The sequence below is a fragment of the Dasypus novemcinctus genome, chromosome 4 (assembly GCF_030445035.2).
Source record: "Dasypus novemcinctus isolate mDasNov1 chromosome 4, mDasNov1.1.hap2, whole genome shotgun sequence".
NCBI lineage: Eukaryota > Metazoa > Chordata > Mammalia > Cingulata > Dasypodidae > Dasypus > Dasypus novemcinctus.
In genome coordinates, this window is record NC_080676.1 from 58745411 (window position 1) to 58771694 (window position 26284).

The 26284-nt window shown below is 43.8% G+C and overlaps 1 protein-coding gene across 1 annotated transcript in view; it reads right to left on the bottom strand.

Annotated features, from left to right (window-relative positions):
* Window positions 1-26284, bottom strand: part of ABCC5 (ATP binding cassette subfamily C member 5) — an 88660-nt gene that overhangs the window by 5829 nt on the left and 56547 nt on the right. The window contains exons 17-26 of the mRNA XM_004464585.5: window positions 24541-24643; window positions 21599-21783; window positions 21076-21222; window positions 20620-20749; window positions 18706-18859; window positions 18494-18622; window positions 16641-16827; window positions 15166-15255; window positions 12868-13057; window positions 8987-9146 (exon numbers count right to left, since the gene is read on the bottom strand). Of these exons, the coding sequence (XP_004464642.1) occupies window positions 8987-9146; window positions 12868-13057; window positions 15166-15255; window positions 16641-16827; window positions 18494-18622; window positions 18706-18859; window positions 20620-20749; window positions 21076-21222; window positions 21599-21783; window positions 24541-24643 (1475 nt within the window). The remainder of the gene's footprint in view (window positions 1-8986; window positions 9147-12867; window positions 13058-15165; window positions 15256-16640; window positions 16828-18493; window positions 18623-18705; window positions 18860-20619; window positions 20750-21075; window positions 21223-21598; window positions 21784-24540; window positions 24644-26284) is intronic.

Genomic DNA, 26284 nt, shown 5'->3' on the forward strand with positions numbered 1-26284 from the left:
ACTGGCGTGACAGGCAGGCATGGCAAGCTGACACAACAGGATGACACAACAAGAGATGTAAGAGGAAAAAGATAATGAGAGACCCAATAAAAGCAGGGAGCAGAGATTCCCAGTGCCTCCCAAAGTGGATGAGCAGGATGGCAAGCTGGAGCAGTGGGCAGGTGCAGTGAGCTGATATGACAAGATGACACAACAAGAGACACAACAAAGCAGGGAACAGAGAAGGGTCAAGCGATTAGGCAACTCCCTTCCACATCGGAGGTCCCAGGTTTGGTTCCCAGTGCCTCCTAAAGAAACAAAGATGATGAACAGACACGGCAACTGCAAACAATGAGGGGGTGGGAAGAAATAAATAAATCTTTAAATATGTGTTGGAAAAAGAGGATTCACAACCCTGAAGGCCACAACCAACCTAGGCAGAGGCTGAAATGGAGGGCAGATGCCTGCCCCCCGAGAGAACGCCTCTGATGACAGAGACTGGGCTTCCTCTTTGTCCCTGTAAATCCTTGTTTAATTTTTATTGTTTTAATTATGTAAGTAATACAAGACGGTTATAGAAAAATGAATACAAAACAAAAATGTGTTTTAACCAATATAATCACACCCCTAGAAAGAAACACTGTCAAATTGGCATATTTCCCATTCCAGATTTTTTCTATGCATATACAAGTTATAATACATCTCTTTCTATGCAAACTTACAAATAGCTACCCTTTTTCTTCTTGACGCACCAAGGTGAGAGCACTATTGTAGAGCATATAGTTATCTAGAAGGCATAGGGTATAATTTGCTTTGCTCATAAAATCATGCTTGGTATTTGAAAAATAGGAAACTTTTTGGGAGAAACATGAACTTTAAAAAATACCATGTAATTTTGGACCTCCAACGGCTGCTGAGGTCATTTGTAGAAACTGGGAGTCTGAAAACGGTGAAAGGGGTTCGTGAAGTCTTGTAAGGGGAAGACATCAGGGGCTGTGAGAGTGGGGCAGCGTTCAGGGTAGCCTGGGTGGCTGTGTGCTACATGTCCCTGTGTCTGGAATTATTGGGTACAGGTATGGCAAATGCAAGCGGGTCGTTCTCCCAGAGCTCGACCCGAGGGTAGCGAGTGCAGACATACTGCCCTCATTCTCGCCATGCGGGCCACCTCTGGAGCTGCCTGGGAGACTCTCTGACCAGCTGGTTCTCATGTCTCTTGTGGCACAGGGTTACCTCCCTGGCTCATGTGGTGCACCTGCCCTTCTGCCTGAGACACGCTGGTAAAAAGCAAGGGCTCTTAGCCAGACCGCCTGCACTCCTGTATAGGCTCTGCCAGTTACCAGCCGTGTGGCCTTGGTCAGGATAACAACTTCTTTAGGCGTCAGTTCCTTATGTGTAAAACAGGGAGAGAGGGGGGCCCACCTCAAAGGGCTGTGAGGACTAACTAAAGGTCCACGTGTGCGAAGTGCTCATAGAAGTCTACTTCTCATACAGGGCTAGCACTGTGGATGTGAGGGCTATTATTGTTGTTGCTATTGTTATCATTGTTATTCCTTGGGTATGATTCCTTCTTGTTCTTCAAGTCTCAACTTATCTGCTCACATCAGGAAGTGACTCCTGGTCCTTTTGGCTGGGGTTAGGTGTCTCTCTGCTCCCCCTGGTTCCCACACTCAGCAGCTTGTTCATTTGTCTCTCTCCTTCACTGTCTGTATTTTTGTATGAATAAAAGAACTTACTCCTCCCATCCGTATTTGATTTCCTGAGAAGGGGGCAACAGTATTTTACCACTTAGATATGTTCTGGAATAACAGAGGCAGAGGGCATTGTGGTGGAAGGCCAGTCACCCATAGGGTTCAGGCAATCCTTGCTCTGCCTCTTACCGTCTGGGTGATAGTGGACAAATTAGTCCTCAGGGGGAAGCGGATGTGGCTCAACAGATAGAGCGCCCACTTACCATATAGGAGGGTCCAAGGGCTCACTATTCAGGGCCTCCTGGCTCATGTGGTGCACTGTTCCATGTGCAGTGCTGCTGCGTGCAAGGAGTGCTGGCCCATGCAGGGGTGCCCCCCATGCAATGAGTGGCCCCTGTGCAAGGAGACTACCCCACGCGATATCACAGCCCACCCAGGAGTGGTGCCACATACATGGGGAGCTGATGCAGTGATATGATACAACAAAAAGAGACACAGATCCTCAGTACCGCCTGATGAGAATACAAGCAGACACAGAAGAACGCACAGTGAATGGACGCAGAGAGCACACAATGGGGGGGGGGGTGATAAATAAATAAATCTTTGAAAAAAAATTACTCCTCAGTCTCATTTCTAAAATGGGGATACAGTGACACTACTTGGTAAACATTAGAAAGAGTACATGTACAGCTCCCGATGACTTCCTCTCAAAGAGTCCTATTAGATAATCAACAGCTGTGATGACAAGGTACACGTGGGCAGGTTAGATGCCTGGTCCCAGTATTTAGTGGTTTTCTGACATATCTTCAATGCCTATTTTCAAGGGGACACAATAATCACAGGAGGCTCGAATGCCAGGATCAGAAATCGTTCTGATTAAGTCCTATCTATGAATGGTCTGGATGGGACTACTGTATATGTGACACAGCTGGGAAGAGCCTCTTAAAGAAGAGGGTGGGCAGATTTGTCAGTAATCTTAATCTAATGCTGTTAAACAGCAGACCATGGCTCAGTCTAACGAGAACACCTGCTTCTAACCAAAGGGACAAAACCAGGAGACACTGCAAGTTCCAGATCTCCATCGCCCCTCTGCCATTCTGGAGTCTGTCTGCACATGCATCAAAGTTGATGAGATTAGAGTTTATTGTTCTCCTTTCCAGCTGTCTTTTAGCGGGAACTTCCACACTGATATATCAACAGACTAGGACAGAATGAAACCAGGGTTTTCTGTCCCAAGTCCAAGGTTGGTCACATCTTTGCCTGGTTTAACTGTAAGATTGTTGGAAATTCTCATGGGGCAAGGTTAGCCGGACAGTCCTGAGTGACATTTATTAAGGCAGCAATGATATATCCTCTCTCCCCGGTGTGTGGCCTAATATGGACCTCCTCCTATATTATAATGGATTCCTGCCCTTTGGGATTGCAATAGAGGTCTCACCTTAAACTAAAACCCTTAGAGCTCTTAACAAATACAGATATGTATTTAACTTATTCATTAGCTTTATATCATTATTTTACTGTTTTACTATTTTTACATTTTAAATTCTTTTCCCAGAGCTCATTAAAAGAGTTTTTTGAAGTCTTCATCAAACCAAGAAAGGAGGAGGAAATGACAACTATTGCCACCCAACCCACAGGAAATCATGATTGGTTCCAAACAGCGGCTATGCTCTGCTTTGCCTGGTTTCCTGCTCAGAAGTCCCCTTGGTCTCTACCTTGCTGAACCCCAGGACTCCATGTGAAGAATCTCCCTTTGCCCATTATGAGGAATCAACTCTGACCCTGAGGTCAAGGTCAACACGTGGTACATTAGTACCAGGCTGCTCTGGATCTTCACCTTACTCTATTTAGAGTCACCAGACCCTCTTCTCGAGCTTGAGTCTCTACCTTGTAAACCAATTCTGGTCATTAAATTCCATGTGTTTCCAAGTACTTAAGTTCCTACCTTGACAGACTGCTCAGGTTCCCAAGGTTTGGAACCCTCTCTTGTGATGGGTCTACCCCTGAACTCCCTGGTTATAAATATCTGCCTTCTTAGGTCTCTGAATACTGTCCAGTCCCTGATGCTATTATGTGCCTGTGGAAAATATGTTACCTAAGGCTGGAACTCCAAGCACCAGTAACTTGACAAATTGCTATGTGAGGCCTGATACCTTACTCTCTGATATCTGGTTTAGTCCATTACCAAGTGCTTAAATCTGCCTTTCTCTAACCCCTGCCAACAGGAATGTGTAATGGATTTTACTGCTTATTCTGATTACTCCTACCTCTGATGAGTTATTTCTTTGCATAGAGTAAGGCCTCAAAAAATACATGCTCAAGGCTGAACAAGTCCCTAACATTGGCTCGCAGGATAGGAGTGTGGAGAGTTCCTCTACACTTAGACTAGGAAGTGTTCTTTATCACCGTACAGTGGTGCCTGGTAAAATCATTAGATAACTTTTAGACAAGAAATGAGTACACAACAAGTACGCGGTTGTCTGACATTGAGTAGCCAGCCTCACAGGTGAAGACATCAGACATTGACAGTTTGACATTCAAGACCCGCAGGCCTATCACACCAGCTGAAAGAGCATTCAGAGACTAAGCGATGGGTTCAATAAGTAAGGAATATTTCCATACACCAGCAGGTGGTATACATACACATTAAGGTAGACCAGACTGATCTCAGCAGGGGACTCCATCAGGAATAGGGGGGAAAAAAGCCCTCATTAGAGAAGCCAGAAGGCCCCTAGTCTGACCCACAGATAGAACTGAAAGCAAAGTTCCACATTCACTGCATCAAAATATTCAGCCCCTATATTTTTTATGTGACATTTGTATAACCTAAGTATCTTTTTAAAAAAAATTTAAAGAAATTAAAAAAAAAAAAGTATTCAGCATGGGGGCAGATGTGGTTCAAGCAGCTGAGTGCCTACCTCCCACATGGGAGGTCCCAGGTTCGGTTCCCAGTGCCTGCTAAAGAAAAAACAAAAACAAAAACAGACAATGAGCAAAAACAACAAGCAGACAACGAATGCAAACAATGAGCAAACAGACAAGGGAATCATCTAAGTCGGGGAAGTATTTGGCTGGGGAGCAGATGTAGCTCAGTGATTGAGCACCTGCTTCCCATGTATGAGGTCCTGGGTTCAACCCCTGGTACCTCCTAAAAACAAACAAATGGAAAAACTACCTCTCACTGGGGGAGCGGATGTAGCCAGTGGTTGAGTGCCTGCTCATCATTTATGAGGTCCTGGGTTTGATCCCTGGTACTTCCTCAAAAAAAAGAAGGTATTCAGCTGAACACTGAAACCCTGAACACGAGGGCAGTTATTTTTTCAAAGTCAGAACTCCTGGGGTCCTAATGTGGCCCAAAGTGCATTTCTGGGTTTGGTCTTTTTTTTTAAGCAATATTCTAAGCAAGCCTATTGGCCATTACTAAATGAGGCTGAGAATATCTCCTAGCACATGACATGATATAGCAATTTGTCCTTGGTTCTGGAGTTTTATGATTCCAGAGACAAACTACTATTGAACCACACTGGTCTCTCGTCAGTGGTGGGTGCCTCCTTAGTAGCCTACGTCTTCAGAGCAGGACACTTTGGGACTCCTAGGCCATTTCATATTAGGAAGAGAACGGAAGGCTCAAAATAGTTTCTGTGAATTGTGGACTGATTCTGACCTTCAGCTGTGAAGGGTAAAATTAGATGAAAAAAAAAAATTACAAGTGAAGAAAGTAAGAGAGGGAAAGCAGAGTAAGTTAAAAGGCTAAGGAGAACAGCAGAGGTCATGTGAATTTTTTTCAACATTGGGGAAGCCTGTGCAAATCTGAAAGCAGATGAGAAGGTTCTGAATATATTGGAAAAAGAGGTAACAGAGGCCAAGACCCCTGAGGAGACAGGCCTAACTTGGGCTTTGGGAGATGGACCCTCTCTTGAGGTCATTTTGAATGGTGGGGTCACGACACACATGTCAGGAGGCAACACGCTAGTGTACTGCCTGGGAGCCTAGACCCTGCAGGCAGCCTGCCCAGCTTCAAATTCTGGCTCTGCCACTTTTCCTTTGTCTTCCTGGGCAAACTCCTTCATTTCCTTGTACTTCAGTTACTTCATCTATACAATGGGCATAATCATAGTACCTATACTTCATGGAGTTTTGAGTAGTCAATGAAATAATACATGTAAAATGCTTAGAACAGTACCTGGTACACAGTAAATCCTCAATAAGCTTAGCTACTAATATTTTTATTATTGTTGATGCCATTAATTTTTAGTGCAGCAGTGTCGGGCACCAAATGAGTTTTCAACAAATGTTAGTTACCATCATACAGTCAGTCTAGACTTAGCATGACTTTCTGACATACAGACTAGAAGCCTGTGGAAGCTCCCAAGTTCTACAAGGACCAAGACTGTCAAAAAAGGAAAGGTGGGTCCCCTCATATATCAGAATTCTTCAGAGGGACAACCAAAAGAGCTTGAGATTCTCAGAACCTGTTCAACAATTTTCGAGCAACTTCCATCTAGAATGCTAGATGCTTTGTCTGAAGGTGCTTTGGGTCCAGGATGAACCAAACACAGAACAGGCCAACTGTGGACTCAGTTATTTTTGCTGTGATTGGGAGTTGAGAACTAAAGGTATTCCACAAATAAAAGTAAGAAAATTTAATGGGCAGATCAAAAGGAAAGAGGGCTTCTGAATAGGAAGAAATGAGAATACTGCTTCTTGCTAATGATCAGAAGCCAAGCAGAAATGCCTGAGATGATGAGAAGGTGTCCATCATCCAAAGGGAGACTGAGACTCGGGCACAGATTAGAGTGACAGCGGAGGACGACTGCAGCAGATTAACTACCAGCAAGCCAGGCTTCAGAAATCCACAAGGATGAAAAGCACTCCAGCACGGGCTGGTTAGGGCACAGGCAAGAGGTGCATTTCCTGGGACCAGGAAGCACACAGTCCTCTGGGAAAAGGAAAAGAAAGCATTGCCAGTGCCAGAAAGAGGGAAGGTGAGAGAAAGTGTTTAAGACCTGGATGAAGAAGGGCCTCTCTTCTTGGGGCTAAACTATCATGGCAAAAGGCAGAGGGAGGACTTGCCACAGAACTACAAGCCCAGACAGCGTGGTTAAGTAGAGCTGGGATGCAGGTATTGGAAGAGATCGATTCTGGCAACTCCAAGGAGGGAGGTGGCCCTACATTATATGGTTTATAATTTAATTATTTGTATGCACTAATTCAGAAATTCTTATCTCGCAAACTTCTCTAAATCTTGTTTGATTTTGTTTTTATTTACTTTCCTCCGAGAGTTCAAGTTTGACTTGATTGTTGGTATTTCAAAAAGATGAACTCATCCCTCAGGATTAGTCAATGGCTGTGGAGATACAGCTTCCAAATTCAGAGTCCATAGGAGGCAGCTAAGAAGACAGCTGATCAATTCTACCCTTGCCTTGGGAAATTCATTAGAGGCTTTCTCATCATCTAAGAAAAGCATAAGAACACCAAAAGCTGAAGGTTCTTTAGGATCTATATGAACCTTAGGGTAGAAATGTTTTCCTCAGTTAGTTTCTACCACTGGCAGAAAATTGAACTTACATGATTTCCTAAGCTTACAGAGCTGACTGTCCGAATTGTATTCTGAGATCAATGACTAAAGCCTGAGGAAAGTAGCACATCAGGTACTGAGCTTGTTCATAAAGCAGCAAACTTCTCTAGAGCTAAGGACAAAAGGCCCTAACTCGCACTAGAGCTGTACTTCCATGATGTTCTGAAAACACCATCTGCACATGCCTAGGGGTCAATACTTAACCATTAACTCTAGATGCCCTGATTCACTGGCCCAAGTGAAACTATGACATTTTAAAATTAAAACTGAGGTTTCTTGGTGATAGCATTTTCAAGAGTAATCTAAAGTTTAACACATCTTATTCTTTGATTGTCTTCCAAATGATTATAAAAAAACAGCAACAAAAAAAATGAATGGTTCTTTTGTCCTGAGTAAAAAATTACCAGGGCCAATTTTATTCTCAAAGACATTCCTGTGGCATCTAAAAATAGTTTGATGGGAAGGAAGAACAGATTTGGTAATACTTACTAACTTCTTAATTTTAGACTTGAGTCTTCAATAAACTCTAATTCTTCAAGGTCACCTGTTTGAACTTGTTATCTCAGTACCCAAAGGAATGATTTATTATCAGCAACAGATCCAACCTACGCTGTCCAAATGCTTTAGTACTTCAGAGAAAAGCCAAAATAAACACACCCAAGAGTACAGGTCCTAAGTGAGTGTAGGGGAAAATTCAGTTTATCTACCAAACCTTAGGTTAATGAGTTCAAATGCCACTTCCTAAGAGAAACTGGGGACCTAATTTTTTAAAGACAGATCTGAACAAAGCCCATGGATATTTGAAATTAAGTTGGTATCATTTTTTTAAAAACCACTAAACAATAAAGAGGAAATGGCAATACTTTTAGAGTGAGTAAAAAAAGAAGTCCAATCCAGGTCAAATATATTGTTGAAGCTGTTTTTATTTCCAAAGGGAGGCAGCCTGGATGGAATTGGACCTGAATTACGGAAACTTGTTTTTAGGAGGCAGGTGCTTAAGGCTAAGGGTAGGAAATTGTATAGGAGAATATAATAGGGTTAAATGTATTTCCTAATATATATATATACACACACACACACACACACACACATATATATATACATGTATATATTTTAACAGACCAAGAGAGGAATTTTGTCTTTGGTCTGCTGGTAGATTTCAGAAAAAGGCATAGTGCTGCCCATGTTGGTTTTTCTCATCTTTTATTCTCTTTTACATTCATGCTTAACTACTATGGACGAGAATAACTATAATTATAAAAAACTATTTTCTTATACTCAAAAAGAAAAAAAAATGTAAAAGGCATTATTCCAGAGTAAATAGCAAAGGTGGGAGAAGATACTGGAAAAATGAAAAAATGTAAGCAATAATATCTGAAAGGCATCACTAGAACTGGCAACTTTTACCATACCTAAGAGAGATGACAGCACGGAGTGGGAGGAAGATGGAGGATGACAGTGATGAGGATGATGATAGCAGCCACTGTTTACTGGATGTTTACTATGTGCCAGGCTCCGTGCTTCTATAATTTTTATTAATTTACCAAATCTTTCTCACAACGGGTGTTATGTGGCTTATCTGCAGAGCTGTCTCTGCAACAGGAAGTACGTGGTGAGATGGGAAAGCTGGACCAAAGGTCACTAATCTCAGTTCAAGATGGAGGCTCTCACATTGCCTGGTCCCACCAGCCACCTGGCCTCTAGACGAAGGCCTGAGCTGCGCTGGGACCCGGGTCCTCACCTGACAGTGCCGCTGAACAGCACGGGCTCTTGAGGAATGATGGAGAGCTTGCTTCGGAGGTCGGCAAGGCCAATGTCACTGATTCGCACTCCATCGATTTTGATGCAGCCTCCAGATAACTCCACCAGACGGAAGAGGACCATCCCCAGTGAGGACTTCCCTGAAGTCAGAAGACATGTAGAAAAGGAGCTCAATTAGCAACCTCTGTGAAGAAAAAGCTGGCTTAGTCTCAGGAGGAAATACTCTATTTTTCTATTTCAACTAGTTAACGGAGGTAATATATAAAAGGACAGCCAACAACAGAAAATGTGACTAACTTTCCTGAGTTACCAAACATATGCATTTAAATCACAAAGCCTCAGCCTCAGAAGGAGGAGGAGAGGCTGCTTCACCTCAGGACAGCTCACGCAGGGTTAAACACCTCTCAGGCCAAAGTTAGAGGAGAAAGGATCTTACAGTACGGGAACCAGGGGACAAGAACCCGGGGACAAGACGTCTTCTCTCTCTTCCATCCCCTTACTGTGGCCCTGAGAGAAACTAAGAAAAGGTCTTTCATGGACAAGGCAGCGGAGATGGAAGAAGTTCCAGGGATACAGACAGGTGAGGGAGGAGGGGAATGAAGAAAGGCTCATAAGTTTTGGGCTTGAATAAACGAGCGGCTGTGGATGATTCTACCATGATGCGGAACTCTGGCAGAGAAGCAGGTTTAGGGTAGAAGAATAAGGAGTCCAACATTATGGTAATAAGTGGAACAAGTTTTCTTAATTGAATCCTCATTTAAAAAGTTATATAAGTAACATGAGAATCAATCTCCCATAATCTCCCCATTCTTATTTTGAACTCATTTCCTTTCATCTTTTTCCCAGTGTTGAGGTCATACCAATACTGTAATTGCTTTTTTTTCACTTATCATTATATAGCAAGAATGTAAACATCTTATTCAAAACTTTCCAAGATAAATTTTTAGTGGCTGCAACATAGTCCATCATGTGGATGTACTCTTAAGTTATTTAACCAGTCCCCCAATGTTGTTCATTTAGTTTATTTAAAACATATTATAATAATGTTATGGTGTCTATCTCATTGGTCACATTTTGCTCCTATCTCAAATGATTTCCTTGGGATAGATTCCCAGAACTGAAATTACTAAGTCAAAGAATATTAAAAAAATTTTTGGTGGGTGGGGGAGGAGATATATAAGGATAGAAACATTTTAACAACTCTCTATAATGTGCCAAATCTAAAAAAAAAAAAAAAAAAAAAAGGTTTGACGTAGTCCTGTCTACCTTACAATTCGGACACATGGTTTAGATTTAGATCTACAGATTTTTTTCCTGTTAGACCAGCCGAATGCCTGGTTCTTGGCCCCCCCACCCTCCCCCTGCTTCCACGTTCTGCACGACCGCTCACAGAGCCTCTCTGAGATCACCGTGACTTGTCCATTCAGCAGTCATCGAGAGTGCAAACATCCTGCCTTGCTCCCAGGGTCTGCCATCACATTCCAGCTGTCGGGATTCATCCCCTGGGCATACCCTTAGCCAAACAACCTAATGGGAACCCTGAGAAACATCTGTTTCCCTAACACAGCAACCCTCATGTCTATCTACTGGAAAAGAGTTGGGAAACTTGAGTCCATGTAGCAGGACACCTTCTCCTTCTAGAAATAATGTCTTCATTCAGGATGGGGGGGACATGGTTACTGGCCCCTTGCCCGGACAAAGGAGAAGGAGACATTCCCTGAGTGTTAAGGCAGCACTTTGTTTTAAGGTCTAAGCTATGGAAGGAGTAGTGCTGGAATAAGTTAGTCAAGCTGTTCCATTTTAACAAAGATGCTAGGTTTGGGCCATCTGGACTGGAAGATTTTATAGTTCTGTGACTCTAGATGACCTTTGCACTGATGGAATATGCCAGTCAAAAGACAGGAAAGTCTTCCTGGTGTCTTTGATTATAGACATAGCTAGCCAGGGCCTGCAAGTCTTGGAAGAAACTGTATTAGGATTAGAGTTTAGATTTTGAAATCAGGCTATTTATATTTATTTTATTTTTCTTGTTTACTTTTCTTCTGCCACCACTGCCTTACTTATGTTAATGGGAATGCACCCCTGGGAGCCAAGATAGCAAAGGGAATCTGAGGGAAAGAGCAAAGTAAGAGCTTTTGGAACAGCCACCCTCCTTGGCTAAGGATTCTCTTTCCAGTGTGAAAAATCTAGAGGCAATGTCTTGTTTTGACATGAAATAACTCCCTCAAACAGGAAGCAGGAAATGGCATTTTTTCCCCCTTCTTAGCAGTTTCTTTAAATTGCTAAAAGGATAAAAGGACCTTTTTTCATAGCAAGAGAAAAAGCTAAAAGAGTTTTGATGCCAAGAAAGAATGCAGCCCAGATAACTGACCTAGAGAGACCTCGTATACAAGGTTAAACAGGTTAGTGAAAGAAGACAAGACTCATTTTTGAAATGCTGGGTAGGGAGAAAAGAGGGAAAGAAATAAAATACCCAAGTCATGAGTATTTTAAATCTAAAGGAGTAGTGCTGGAATAAGTTGTATAAATTTTGAACCTGTCTGAACTTAGTTCGGGGCCCATAATTTGCTGTCTATTTAATATCACTTTCATCCCTTCAAACCAGCTCCCTGTTTGAAATCTAAATCTAAAGGGGATATAGCATCACACTTCTAAGAATAAGAGTGAAGTAAAATGCCTCAAAGGCCAGTTCTCTATTTCTTCACAACTGATGACAGAGCAAGAAAATAATTTCTGTCTTTGAGGAACACAAGTTCTTTTTTAGAGCAGTGATAATTAGCTTTTGATAAATATAAGATTCTACTGACAATATATTAAAAAGTCCTTTAAAATGTTCATATATATATATATGTATTTTTTAAGATTTATTTTTAATTTATTTCTCTCCCCTTCCCTGCGTGCCCCCCCGCCCCAATTGTCTGCTCTGTGTCCATTTGCTGTGTGTTCTTCTCTGTCTGCTTTATATTTTTTCAGCAGCATCAGGAATCTGTGTCTCTTTTTGTTGTGTCATCTTGCTACATCAGCTCTCTGTGTGTACAGCACCACCTTGGGCAGGCTGCACTTTTTTCGTGCTGGGTGGCTCTCCTTACGGGGCTCACTCCTTGTGCATGGGGCTCCCTTACGCGGGGGACACCCCTGCGTGGCAGGGCACTCCTTGTGAGCATCAGCACTGCATGTGCGCCAGGAGGCCCTGGGTTTGAACCCTGGACCTCCCACGTGGTAGGTGGACGCTCTATCCGTTGAGCCAAATCTGCTTCCCAGTTCATATATTTTTGACTTTCATAAACGAGGATGCTCATTGCATCCTATGTGCAATAGTGAAAATTGACCATAACCCAATGCCCTATGAGTGGGGATTGGTTAAATACAAATTATGATACACCCAAAAAATAGAATATCATATTATACCACATAGAAATCAAGTTATAAAATATTAACTGATGTGGGGAAACATTCTTAATTTTAAAAGCTGGCCAAGAAACTATGTGAAAAATGACCTTATTTTTGTAAATATATATATTACTAGACAAAGCCTAACAAGACATACACCAAAATGTTGACAGTGGTTATCTCTGGTAGTGGAATTATGAGTGATTTCCCTCTTGTACCCTGTTATATGTTCAGGCATTCTGCTCTAAGAATGTACACTCTTATAATTAGAAAAAACACTGAAATTTCTAAAATGGTTAAAAAGAAACCTAGAAGATTGGTTTCAGAGGGGCCTGAGAAAATAATTGCTCAACTAACAGGGATCTAGTTTCAAGAAATGAAACTGATATTAAATAGAAGCAAATCACAGTCCCCAAACTAAGTTCAGACAGGTTCAAATCTTTCCCCAGAGGAGGCTTTGCATATCCTTACCCGATCCCGTCCGGCCCACAATGCCAATCTTCTCCTTAGGTTTGATGGTGAAGGATACTTTCTTCAGGACCAGAGGGAGATTTTCTCTGTATCTCATCTCTGCATTCTCAAAGGTCACTTCTCCTTCCTGTGGCCAGTCAGGAGAAGGAGCCTTGTTCTTAATTCTAGCAGGTGCTTCCAAGGAGAGAGTCTGGGGAAACATAAGTAGCCTATTTCAGATTGACTTCATGGATTCTGAAGCAGTGAGCAAAGCTTGGTCAGAGAGAAGTAAAATCAGGACAACCACAGTGGCCACACAAAGCCGACTGCCACCCTGTCCTCTTGCTATGGAAGATTCCCTGGCAGCAAATGCTCATTCATCACTGCTAACCTAGACAGAGGCAAAGTTCAATGGTTACTACATCATAATGGCTACTAAGCCACAGCTTGGGAAGTGCAGTGGTTTTTAAACTTCCTATGCTCTGAGGAATTCCTCCATGGAGCTGCCTTGGGGTCCGAGGGAGAAGCTATGTGGTAGGAGGACAGGAGGCCTTATACCCCTCTTCAACGACAGCAGTTTTTATTGGGGTTTCTTAAAAATACTCTACACAAAACAGGACCCCGCCGTCTACAAACCAATGGCTTAGACCATAAGGAAAGAAACAGACATTACTTTGTTTGAATATCTGATCTGATCCTAGTATCTGGTACATCTCAGTCAATCCAGCAGATGTGATTCTAACCCCAGCCCTGCCACTGACAGCTGTGTGAGCTGGGCACATCACTGCCTCTCTTTGGGTCTTAGATTTTCATCTGCAAATTCTGGGAACTGAGTTAGACAGTCTTGGAAATTCATCCCAGCTTTAAAATGCTGTGATTATATAACTTCTTGGGTAATTTCTTTCATCAGTAGCCATACCTCACAATGTTTTGGAACTCTCTGGCAACCAGACACAAGGTATTAGAGTCTTTGAGGGACGTAGGGGCCAAAGACGATCTGGGGGTGGAGTCTGATATCTAAAAGCCCAAGCTAGAAGGATTCCATATTGGGACAAGCATCCAGGTTGGGAACTGGCAACAGGAAGCTGGTCCTTGGAAATGTGACTGGTTTGTGCAGGGTCCACTCTGTGCCACCTGACCATCACCCTCTCCACATGGGACTCTCGGCAACAGCAATGTCAAATCAAACACTCTACATCCACGTGTTCACACTCATTTCTTCCACAGACCAGAACATTAGGCAAAGAGGCTAATATATGATGAGAAAGGGCAGCTATAGCAAATACCTGCCATTCTTTTTGAGAAGAATTATTTTTAAGTTTAAAAAATATCCTATGATTAATGAGTCTTGTGGTCACAACAGAACTTGCAGTGAAAATAGGGTCTCTGCTAGAAAATGCAGTTTACATATACTCAGTTCTCAAATTAAAGGTAGTTTCTCTTTCAGGACGTACTGGAGATTAAACCCAGGACCTTGTACATGAGAAGCAGGCACCCAACAGTGAGATATATCTGTTCCCCTACAGGGTAGTTTTTAAAAACTAGGTTTATAAGTTAATTCTTTGGAGGTTGGAATGTTTTCTTCCCATGTAAACAATGTTCTAAATACTGGTAGTCTCAGGAGAATTCACAAAATAGGTAACTCTTGAGAAGTGAGTTGGATTTAAGAACCCTAACTATTCATGACTCTGGCTTCTACAGAAAATTACTTTCAGAGTTCCAACTAGGATACCAGCAAGACACCACACTCCATGGCAAGACTACAGGGGCTCCTGGGGTAAGGTGGGAAGTGCTGGATAACTTCAGTATCAGTTAAACTAATTAGTTTCTAAATGATGAATGCAGTTTAAAAGTAGCAATGGAGTTTTGAGAATTACAGAAGCCTGAGTCCCATCTCAGACTACTGCATGCACTCTCCAGAGACAAAGGCCATGCTTGTGTCTTTGCCTAAAGCTTGGTGGGGAATTCTGATGGCTATCCCCAGTTAAGAACAACTGAACTAGAACTAAAACAATACATGTTTTAAACAGTGAAGAAAAATGTCACCTAAAACTCAGCTAAGATCCTGAACACCTTGATGTTAGCCAATGAACATAAGCTCTCAATCTGACACAATTTACAAATATATTTTAGAAACTCTTATAATATTCTCTTCTCCATTCCATGCATGCTCAAGAGACTGCTGACCCTCTCATGTGGTATAAAATGTGACAGAGAAAACAAGTCTCCTTACATATCCATCTGAGGCACTAAAAAGGGTAAAACCACTCAGTGAAGGGTGAGTGAGATTCACAACCACAGGACGGCAGGCAGTCTGACCTTTATGTAGTGGTTGATCCTTTCCACAGAGGTGAATCGAGCTTCTGTCTCAGATGCCAATCTGACCGTAAACTGGAACAGTCCCGTTAACTGATAACGTAAAGCAGAATCCAAGAAAGAGTTTGTTATCATTCCCTGCCAGGCGCATGCTAGACAGGTTTTCCATCTTGGGGACCACAGGGCATGTGCAGCAGCTGGTTTTAGGGAATGTGTCATTCTCTTAACATTTAAGACCACAAATTCCCCAATCAACTGCAATTTCCAACCAATGCAGGTGACACCGTGATACTGTGGACATTGGCATTTCTGTCTTCAAAGGCTTTCTGTCCATCTTTATATTTCTAATAACACATATCTGTGGCTGAATAACTTCTGGGCTGCATAGTTATACCTGCAACTGATGTGGCAGTCACAACATATGGAGAGAGCAACCTGTGAGCAACTAGTGAGAATGCCGAATAAGAGAGAAGAGACAGGGCTTTCTTATAGGAAAGCCAAATAAGAGAGATGAGACAGGGCAAAAGTGAATGCAGAGACTCTGTGCACACCAGACTGAGGCTTCTGAAACAGAATGTATAGAATGCATACTGTTCCCCAAGCAACAATTAAGTCTGCAGAATATAAGCAGGCGCCATTGGGTATCTGTGAGGACACATATCTCAGGGGTTCTCTGGCAACTTATTTATTTTTACCTTGCCAATATGGAAGCATGTCAAACACAGACTACAGAGATTAGAATACTCTGTCTAATCTATGTTTGACATTCTCCCAATGTGTCAGTCACCCATCTGAGAAAATTATCAACTTAGAGTCAATATTGTTTCATCTACATCCCCACTCAGTTTCCTCCTCCTATGTTATTTGGAAGCAAATCCCAGATATCCTATTTCATCCATAAATATTTCTGCCTACAGCTCTCAAAAATTTAAAGACTCTTCAAAAACACAAATATAATACCACCAGCACACCTAAAAAATTAATGCCTGGTTAGTGTTCAAGCTCCCAATTGTTCTTTGAGCTATTTAAAGACCTTGAGCCATCCCTGGGGACCAGATATGTTCACATAAATAACAGTATTGGGAAAATCAGTATTGGGAAAGTAAAATGCATGTAAACATACTGAGGATACAGTATTTCTTAGAAGACTAGGAAGAGGCTGGAGAAGAGAGGGTTGTAAATACAGAAATCTACAAATAAGAAACTATTGTCAATATCATGTTTCTTTATGGAGAAAATAGCACCTGCTTCTCACACACATGCCACACGGTGAAAGCCCTTTTTCCTAGATTCCAACTACTATGCCTCCACCCTTCACTCCTCCAGCCAAATCCAGACTACGGGTGCCATGTCACAGACTCCTGAAGGGTCTGGAGGAAAAACAGTGGCTTGGGTAAAGCCCCTGGTCATGCCTCTTCTAGGCCAACACAAGACAGACTAAAACAAGCAAAGGGGATGCCCCCGTCCCAGACACTGACCTGGACAGCATAAGAGATGGCCAGACCCGCGTAGGCTGGGGGGATCTGCCCATGCATGAGAACGATCATCAGCCCAGTGGTGGTGATCAGGGCGATGCTGATCAGATCCAGCCGCACGGCCAGCCATCTCATCGCACACGTGAACAGGAAGAGGGGGGCTTGGTTGGTATCCAGTAGCTCCTGGTACCTGTGAGGGAGACAGTCGCCTGATGGGCAAAGGCAGCGCCGCACAACTCTGGTTACGTCTGACAAAGCGTCAGTGAGTTATGAAACGGAGGGCAAATATTTAAGTAAAAATGTCCTGCTTATAGCTAGGAGACTGACATGGAAACTGCAGGAGGGCAGGTATTGCAGGTCTCACACATGGGGTTTTCTAGTGCTACCATTTCATAAAAAAGCGAAGAGATTAAAGATGTTAGGGGGGAAATCCCCGATTTAATAGTATAGGGAAAGCGTGGGAAAGGAGATCAAAGAAGGAGGTTTATGCTAGCTTTTAGAAAAATGCCTTAGGTCAGGGGTCATTTTCTCAAAGAAAGAGTGGCTACACAAGTAAACAGCAGAAATGGGCCAAGACCAGGAAAAAGAAACTCCTGGACTCAAGAAGGGAAAGCTCAAACTGTCTCCTGGCACACCATCACCACTGGGCCAAATGGTACTTGTTTGCTGAAGCCATGGAGCAAAGAACCAGAAACAGTGAGCTAAACGACAGCAAATGAGATTTAGACAAACCGCTGTCACTACGAGTCCTAGAGAGTGATCAGACCCAGCCAAAGGCTCGGCGCAGCACACAACTACAACTGCAGAGCCGGAAGTCTTGCCAGTCAAATGCAGTTTGCTTTTAACCATGCCCCGCCAATAAAGTATGTGCTTTTTAGAGAAAATGTAAAAGGTTAAAGAGGAAAATGTAAAATTCTAGTCATCTCAGAACCCAATTTAAACCACAGTTAATTCTCTGCTGCATTTCCTCCAGGATTTTTCCCCCATTGCACTTAAATTTGCTGATATGTGCATACACACATGTACAAATACCTTTTTTTCCCACTTAAAATTAGGGTGTATTTTCCTGGCTTATGTTTTCTATAAAAATAATTTTTCCAGTCTTTCTATTCTAAATTTTTTAAAAATTTAATTTTGTAATATATGTACACAATAAAAAATTTTAAAGGTACAAAGGTATCATCATGAAGAGTCAGTCTTTCACCTCCTACTACCCAGTTCCCCTTTCCAGAGGCAACTGTCAGCCAGTTTCCTGTGTATCCCTTGCAGAGATCCTCTAAAAGTCATAGATACCAACACACACTGAAAAGGTAGGCTGCCACATCCATGATCTATACCTTGCTCTTTCCTAACATGCCTTGGGGATCATTCCATACCAGCACCCAGAGAGCTTCTCCTTCTTTTTCACATAATGTTCCGCTGTATGGGCACGTCACCGCCCATTTAACCAGGCCTCATTGAGGACATTTAGATTATTTCCAATCTCTTGTTAATACAAGATCTCCACAATGACTACTCTGTACACAAATTGTGTAAATAAACAATATTCAATAGTTAAATAAAATGCCAGTGTAATGCCAATGACTACCATTTATTATTCTAAAAAGAGCAAAATGCCATCAAATATAGACTTTCAGGATCCAAACAACGGACTCCAAACCTCTTCTTTGTCTTAACTGCTCCAAAGGGCATCTTACAAAGCAACTGAATTTTAAATCGGAGACTATTCCATGAAATTAGTAATACCCTTAATAGTGAGTCAGAATCTTGAACTCTGGCTTCAAAGGGGCTCGGACCCTAATTAAATGCCTGGGATACTGGCTCCCCTTTGAGCCCCTGGCCCCCTCAGCACTAACCTGTGCAGAAATTCCTGCCCTTTGTTATAGGCATGGATAGTGGCAAGGCCCTGTATGCTGGACGTGATGTGGGAGAGGAAAGGTGACTGTGTGACATTGTCCAGACGCTTCAGCTCTCGGATTAGGACCCTGGAGAGAGAATGGGTTGCATCAGATGGGCTGACTGGCTGTTTCACCCTCTGCCCGGGCCAACGTGAGAACTTCCTGTTTACCTGGAAACGATGTGCAGAACAGAAAAGAGGATGACAAGCGGCCCCACGGCCACGAGGAACCAAGGGAAAACTCCTGCGATCATTCCAACACAGAAAAACACCAGGATGACGTTCTGGATGAACATCTCGGCCTGGAACGGCAGGCGCACGTCGACTGGGGAGACCATACGGGAACAAGCGTGAGACCACTGGGGTCCACAGATAAGGAAAACAGGACCCAAAATGAAAGGAAACCCAAAGAGGCCCCCCAGAACCCCATATGAAGACTATGATTTTGTCTTTTGGGTGGCCTGATCAAAGGAAAATCCAGAAGCCTGGTTGCTCTCATTTTTCTTGTCCCAAGAAAATTAAGTGCTCTTTCTACCCCAACCCTCTCTTTGGTTCACTATCCTTCCCACTTCCTTTAAACATTTTTTTCCTTTTACAAAGTAACATATTTGAAAAATAATATACACAAATGAACACAAAAATAATCTATATGCAAATTGATTCCAATGAACTGATAACATTTAAGAAAATTTTCTCATGGAAAATTTTAAACACATATAAAAGTCAAAAGAAGAATATAGAACCTCTAGCAGTTATCAACATTTTTTTCATCTCCTTTTAGCTATCTTCCCAACTTTCTTTATTTTGGCTAGAGTATTTGCATACAAATACTCCAATACATGCTGATAACACTGATTTTTTTTCTTTCAGGCTTTTTTCCATTTTTTTTCCATTTCCACCCCCTGCCACCCTCCATTGTCTGCTCTCTGTGTCCATTCGCTGTGTGTTCTTGTGCGTCCGCTTGCATTATCAGGCAGCACTGGGAAACTGCGTCTTTTTTGTTGCGTCATCTTGCTGCATCAGCTCTCCGTGTGTGTGGCGCCACTCCTGGGCAGGCTGCGCTTTTCTCACGTGGGGCGCCTCTCCTTGCGGGATGCACACCTTGCACATGGGGTACCCCTACGCGGGGGCACCCCTGCATGGCACAGCCCCTCTTGCGCATGGCAGCACTGCGCGTGGGCCAGCTCACACACGGGTCAGGAGGCCCTGGGGATCGAATCCTGGACCCTCCATGTGGTAGACGGATGCTCTGTCAGTTGAGCCATGTCCCCTTCCCTTTCATTCTTGTATGTATGTGTGACTAACAACAGAAATGGGAGCATCTCACGCATCAGTTCTGCCGATCAATGATGTTTTACACACTAGCCTAGCAACATCTAAAACAAACTCCTTCTACAGAGGCAGCCTGGTGTCGGAGTTAAAAACATTAGCTTTGGAGTCACACACACCTGGGCTCAACTCCCAGCTTTGTTACCTAATAGCTGTGTGATCTTGGATAAGTTAACCTCCCTGGACATCAGCTTTCTCATGTATTCAGTGTGTGAAACAACACCCACCTTGTAGGATGTGCTGTGACAATCGGAATAATGCCTGTAAAACACCTGGCACCCTTGCTGCTACACAGCCACCCCTCAGTTGATGGCAGGCAGCTTTACTATCTTTCTGAGCTAGGAGGAGTACTTAAGTTCTGGTGTCCTGCACGGCCTGTACACACAGTGAATCCACAAACCTTCCAGAGGTTGTGGGTCTCCAGGAACCAATGTACTACCTCATAGTAAACATGGGCTCTGGAATCCCAGATGCCCTTCCTCAAAGGCTTTATGTTAACGCAGCTTATTTTCAGGTCAAATAAGACTGAATAGGAACTTAAACGAAAGGTGAAAAATCAAATGGGTCCTTAGCCTAAATATAAGTTGAAACATGGAAAAAATGCCAATTACTAAAATGTGTGAGATATGAAAACTAGCAGCCACTGTGCTCTTGGATGCTAAGAATGCCTAAAGCTGCAAATTTGGGCAATCACCTAGGAAGGCTGCAGAGGACAGTGAGATCCAGTGCATAAAAGGAAGGATCAGTGGCAAATACCTTCATCCATGTCTTTAGAAAACCTGTTGAGAATCCTCCCCGTGGGGGTAGTATCAAAAAACTTCATAGGGCTTCGAAGGATTCTTCGGAAAAGCTCATCATGGAGCCGGGAGGAGGCTCTCAGTGTGCCCTGAGGAGTGGAGTACAGAGTGATAAGGACCCAGAGAGACTCGGGGCACGCTCAGATCCCATCCACCAAGGTCACAGCTCAGCACACATCTACTCCCAATGTCAGAGAAGGGCAGAGGGCCCAGAGCGCGTGGTAAACCGCCACGGAGGAAGGAGGGAAGTGGCTGGTAAGAAAAGGCCAAGGCTCATGGGACACGAGTCATTTTGGCGAGGGCGGTCCTGCTTCCGGGGAGCTCCCCCACTCAGGATAAACCTGAGAAAAGCCATGCCAAAGCTTGACCACCGCAGCCGCCAGGGAGAGAAGGAGCAGAGGTCACTGCTGCCTACCTTGACAAAGACAACTCCTCGGATGGCTTTCAGGATCAGCATGACAGCCATGGAAAGGGCATAGATGCTGGCGTAGTACTGCATGTGGGGATTGTCCTTCATGCTGTCGCTCAGGGAGCTCTCGTTCCCTCGGGTCACGGTGGTGTTCTGTTTGGAGGCAGGGCTCTCAGAGGCCAGGCTCCAGAGGACTGCCGAGGCCCCCGCTCAAGACCCCCTCAGCTCCAGGGCAGGGGGCCGGGATAACGGCTCTGGACCTGGTTGTGGCAAACCCAAGGCAAGCTTTGCCCGCCTCCTTCCCTCTCTCCTGCTGGCTATGGGCAGCCATGCGGACAAGCTGCTCCACTGCCCCGAGAGCTGTTCAGGGGGTTTCTGTCTGGTAAGTTACATTAGGGACCCAGCTTTTCCATCCTGGGGAAATCCTTGGGCACTGCTTCTTTTAATTGAAAGCTGAAGTCGTTTCCCTAAGAATCAGTAGGGAATATGGAGAGATGGCCACATTCTTGTTACAAGAGAGTAGCCTTACCCCACTTCCTTGCTTGATCCAGTAACTCAACCACCAGGTGCTGAAGGCAGTGCTGCCCACGTTCAGCATGAAGAGAGACATGATGACGAGGAAGGCCAGGGGGCCCCCGGCAGCCCGGATGTAGACGCCATAGACTGACCAGGGCACGGAGCCCTGCCCCTTCTCTTCCACCTGCACCAGCTGCCCTAGGAAAGGAAAAAGACACATGCGCTCAGAAGGAAAAGCTACTCTCCCCAAACCAAGTCCCCCACAAAGCAGCAGAATCAGAGAGCCTATAGTTCCAAAGCCCTCTCAACTAATTAATTCCTCTTTATTAGAGACATTTGTTCATTCACTTAACATTCACTGAGCACCTACAGTGAAGCGGGCAGGACAAGGCCTGGGAGAGGTAAAGAGGATGAAGACCAAGTCCCTGCCCTGGAGGAGCTCAGAGCCTGGTAGGATAGGCAGAGGAATGCACATGTAATGATGACAGAATGTGCTAAACACAGTGCTACAGCCACGTGCAGGGCGCCTGGGCACATACAAGAGGCGCACCTAGCCTACTTGGGGGAGGTGTGGGGTTGTTGGTGGAAGGTCTCAGGGAAGACTTTCTGTGGCATCTGCTGCCTTGTGAGAGGTAAGCCAGAGTCGACCAGGTGGGGAGACAACGGGCAGAGGAAATAACTGGAAAACAGGCACAGAGGTGGGAAAACTGCAAGAGCCCAGAGAACCGTGGCAATTCAGCATGCTGGAGTATCATGTAACTGTAGGGAAGGGCGAGATGTACTGCTGGGGTCAGATAATAAAGAGATCTGAACCTTCCCTTCTAGAACAGGCCTTCTCAAAAGAATGGGTTACAGCAGGTGTGTCAGGTTTGACTCCCTCAGTCCTGCTGCATGGGGTGGGCCTGGAAGAGCCAGAACCACCAGATCAGTCACCTCTGCCAGAGAGCATCCTCTTCCATTTATCCCAATGTCCACACGAATAGGAGCATTTTCTGTGTGTGCCATATCAGAAAAAAGTGTTGAAAGCATTGCTGGATCTCTCAGCTATGGGGTGGAAGACAGATTTAAAAGGCAACAGCTACAGGGTTCCATGTGAGAGATGAGAAAGGCCTGAAGCAGGGCTATGGCAATGGGGATAGAATTCAGGGAAGGGATTAGAGAGATGTTCAGGAGGTAAGTTCAGCAGGACATAGCTCCTAGCGGTTCCCTGGCATGGCCAGGGGACTGGTGCTCACACGAGACTACAAAGAGGTCAGGGGACTTCTGCCTCTTCCTCACAAATAATGTTTAATAATGTTGGAGGAAGCTGCATGTGCCTTGAGCACCTCAAGAGTTACGCGTCCAGGTTACCAGGTCTCACCTGTGCTGTGCCTGTGCTGTTTGGGTTTTCTGCGTGAATAAGGTATCTGGAATTGTACATGAATTAAAAATCTCATACTTTTGTTGTCTTAATGAAAGAAATGAGGCAGAGAGTGGTAACTCAGAATGGCCCAGTGCTGACACCAAATATCTGCTTGCAGTGTTAAGAACAAGGAGGGAAAACAGCCCCATCGCCTGCAATGGTGCATCCAGGAGAGGCCCAGAGTCAGGTGAGGCAGTGGCACAATGAAAGAGAGCTTTTCAATAGCCTTTAAACAGATATATTCTTCTTCTTCTTTTTGTAAATGGATATGCAGCTTAAAATTCACAAAGGTGAAAATGCACAAGGTATTTCAAATAGCTTCTTTAACTCCCAAGATTTGTTTCAGGCTTATCAAGTGAAAAAGCTGAGCCATATGCCAGCTGGGCACTAAATCTCAGTGGAGTTGCAATATCTGCTCCCCAGTTTATTGTACTCACCCAGGACAACTAACAAGGAAATGATGATGGACAACAACCATCCCAAGGAACAGAGAGAGTCTGCAACTGCAACAAGATAGTCCCATCCATCTGCTCCGTGGGATCTAAGCTCCCTCTCAATTAGAGGTGGAGTGGACACCACCATCTCAGAGTCCTCAGGATTGAGGAATGAACGGTGAACTGGAGTAGACTTACTGGTCTTCTACTATAGACTTAATTGTGCTTCTAACAATGGAAGAACTTTTATCATTGATGTCAAGACAGTGGCCACTGGGGTTCTGAGGGGAGGGAGAGGGAAAAATAGGTGTAATGTGGGGGCATTTTCAGGACTTGGGAATTGTCCTGAATGACATTGCAATGACAGATACTGGCCATTATATATCTTGTCATAACTTACAAAAATGTGTGGGAGAGAGTATAAACTACAATGTAAACTATAATCCACACTAGTGGCAATGCTCCAAAATGTGTTCATCAATTGTAACAAATGAACAACACTAACGAAGGATGTTGTTAATGTGGGAAAATATGGGAGGGGAAAGGAGCATAGCATACAGGAATCCTCTACATTTTTTATGTAAGCTAAGTATCTTTAAAAACAAAAAAATGTACATTAAAAAAACAAAAACAACAAAAACCAAACAGGACTGAGGACTCTGGACATAGAGACACTTCCCTTTGGCCCCAGTAACACTCTCCTCACGATAAACTGATGAGAATCTGACAACCACACAGGCGTTGCCACTGACAGAGCTGGAGGGTGCAGAGCTGGAACGCCTGCTTTGGCTGGAACTGACTTGTAAAGAGTACAAATGAATCATAGGAGGGAAAAGTGTATCTACCCACCATCCGACTTTTCCTTACTCAGGATGATTCAGCTCTATCACGTACACCTACTCCACCTTGTACAATAAACAGAGGGCATAAGATGAAAGGTCCTTCTTATTTCCCTGGTCTGTTTAAGCAAACAAAAGGTGCCTCAAGGTCTCCTAATATTACAAAAGAATCCTGTTGCTCCAAGCTGGGTAACTCTAGATCACACAATGCTATCGGACATCATCAGTTACCACATGGCATACCCTAAGTGACAAATCGATAATCAAAAAAGGCCATTACCTTCCTCTGGCTTCACAGTTTTCTCCTTCTTTACTGATCCTGTTTTAGGACCCTTGTCCTGTGATTTCTTCTGTGAACCACTGGTTTCCTTTTTCGAATTAATCTAATTTTTAAAAAAAAGTTTCTCCTGTTATGACATGATCATCCATGCAAATGCCCACAGGACATGTCAGAACCATCTAAGGGGCTGCTGCTAATATCAAAAACAGATTCATCCAACTTCTTAAAAGGGCCACCTATACTCAATTCTACTTCCTCAACTACTTAAATCTTTGCGATCTGGGTTCCTACCCTGTTATTCCATTGATGTTGTTCCCCTAAAGTCGCTAAAGATTAAACTTCAAATACTGGCCTTTATTCTGTTCTCCTCCACTCCAAACTGTCTACAGCCTTCATGCTGAATTTCTTCTCCTCCCATCTCTGACCCTTCACATCGCTAAATCAAATCCATAGGTCTGCTCTGAGCCCAGAATAAACCAAACTTCTTAGCATGCTTTTGAGGATCTCCACACTCTGACCCCAGCCTGACCCTGAAAGTTTCTCTCCCACTTTACTGTCCCTCATGGCCGACTCTCCAGTCACCTTGTATTTCACACCACTCCCTACACCACACTGTAATTTCCCACTCCTGTAGCTTTGTCCAAATCGGCTGCTCCACTTGGGATGCCCCATCCCTCATCCCAATCTTAGTCACAGATGGAGTCAAATCTGACATCCTCCACGAGATGACCCCTCTTCTGCCCTCTCAAGGCACTGGTCAGGACTCTAGTATAGCATACAGCTAGGTATGTGGCCAGGTGTCACAGACACCTCTGAGCCTAACCTACACAGGGTATAGCTCTGAGAACTACCCAAAATAAGTCTTAAAACATTCACCAAACTGAACTTGAGATAAGATACTACTTGGTGCTCTTTCCAGGTTCCCACTTACCTCTTCCTATGAGAAATTCCCTTAATACTGTTTACTATGTTTAACTTTATGTCACAAGCTGGCCTCATGTCCCCATTTGGCTCTCCAAGCAGACTTTGTAAAATGTATCTGAACACATGAAAGGGCTCTAATGTTTATATTTACTGTAGGCACATAAATAAATGCACTAACTGAAGGGAAATTTACCACTGATCACTCACTAGGGTAAGAACATCATGTAGTATTTCATTTAATCTATGCAACAACTCCAAGAGACAGGTACCATCCCTATTTTTAAGATGAGGACACTGAAGCTCAGAAAAAAGTTAAGGTTCCAATAATTTTCTGCTTTCATCCCTCTCAGATGTCAAAATGACCCAGTAGCCAAGAAAGTAGCTTGTAGCCCAGGCTGAGTGCATGCCTAGGATCTTAGAACTCCTTTTCACAGAATAAGGAATTAGACGTGAGAGCAGGATGGCAAGAAGGAAACAACCTCTCTGGCTAGCTCTCAGTTCGCTCCTGTACTGTTCCTTTCTTGGAGCCCAAGGTACAGCTGTGGAAAGCTGCCATCATCCCACAGTGCTATAGGAGGCAGGGCAGCACTGAGGAAAGGGCACTTAGAATCAAATCGCCCTTATTGGTAACATTTCTCAGCTTAAATTTTTTTTATAAAGATTTATTTTTATTTATTTCTCTCCCCTTCTCCCCCCCGCCCCAGTTGTCTGTTCTGTGTCTATTTGCTGCATGTTCTTTTTGTCCACTTCTGTTATTGTCAGCAGCACAGGAATCTGTGTTTCTTTTTGTTGCGTCATCTTGTTGTGGCAGCTCCCCGTG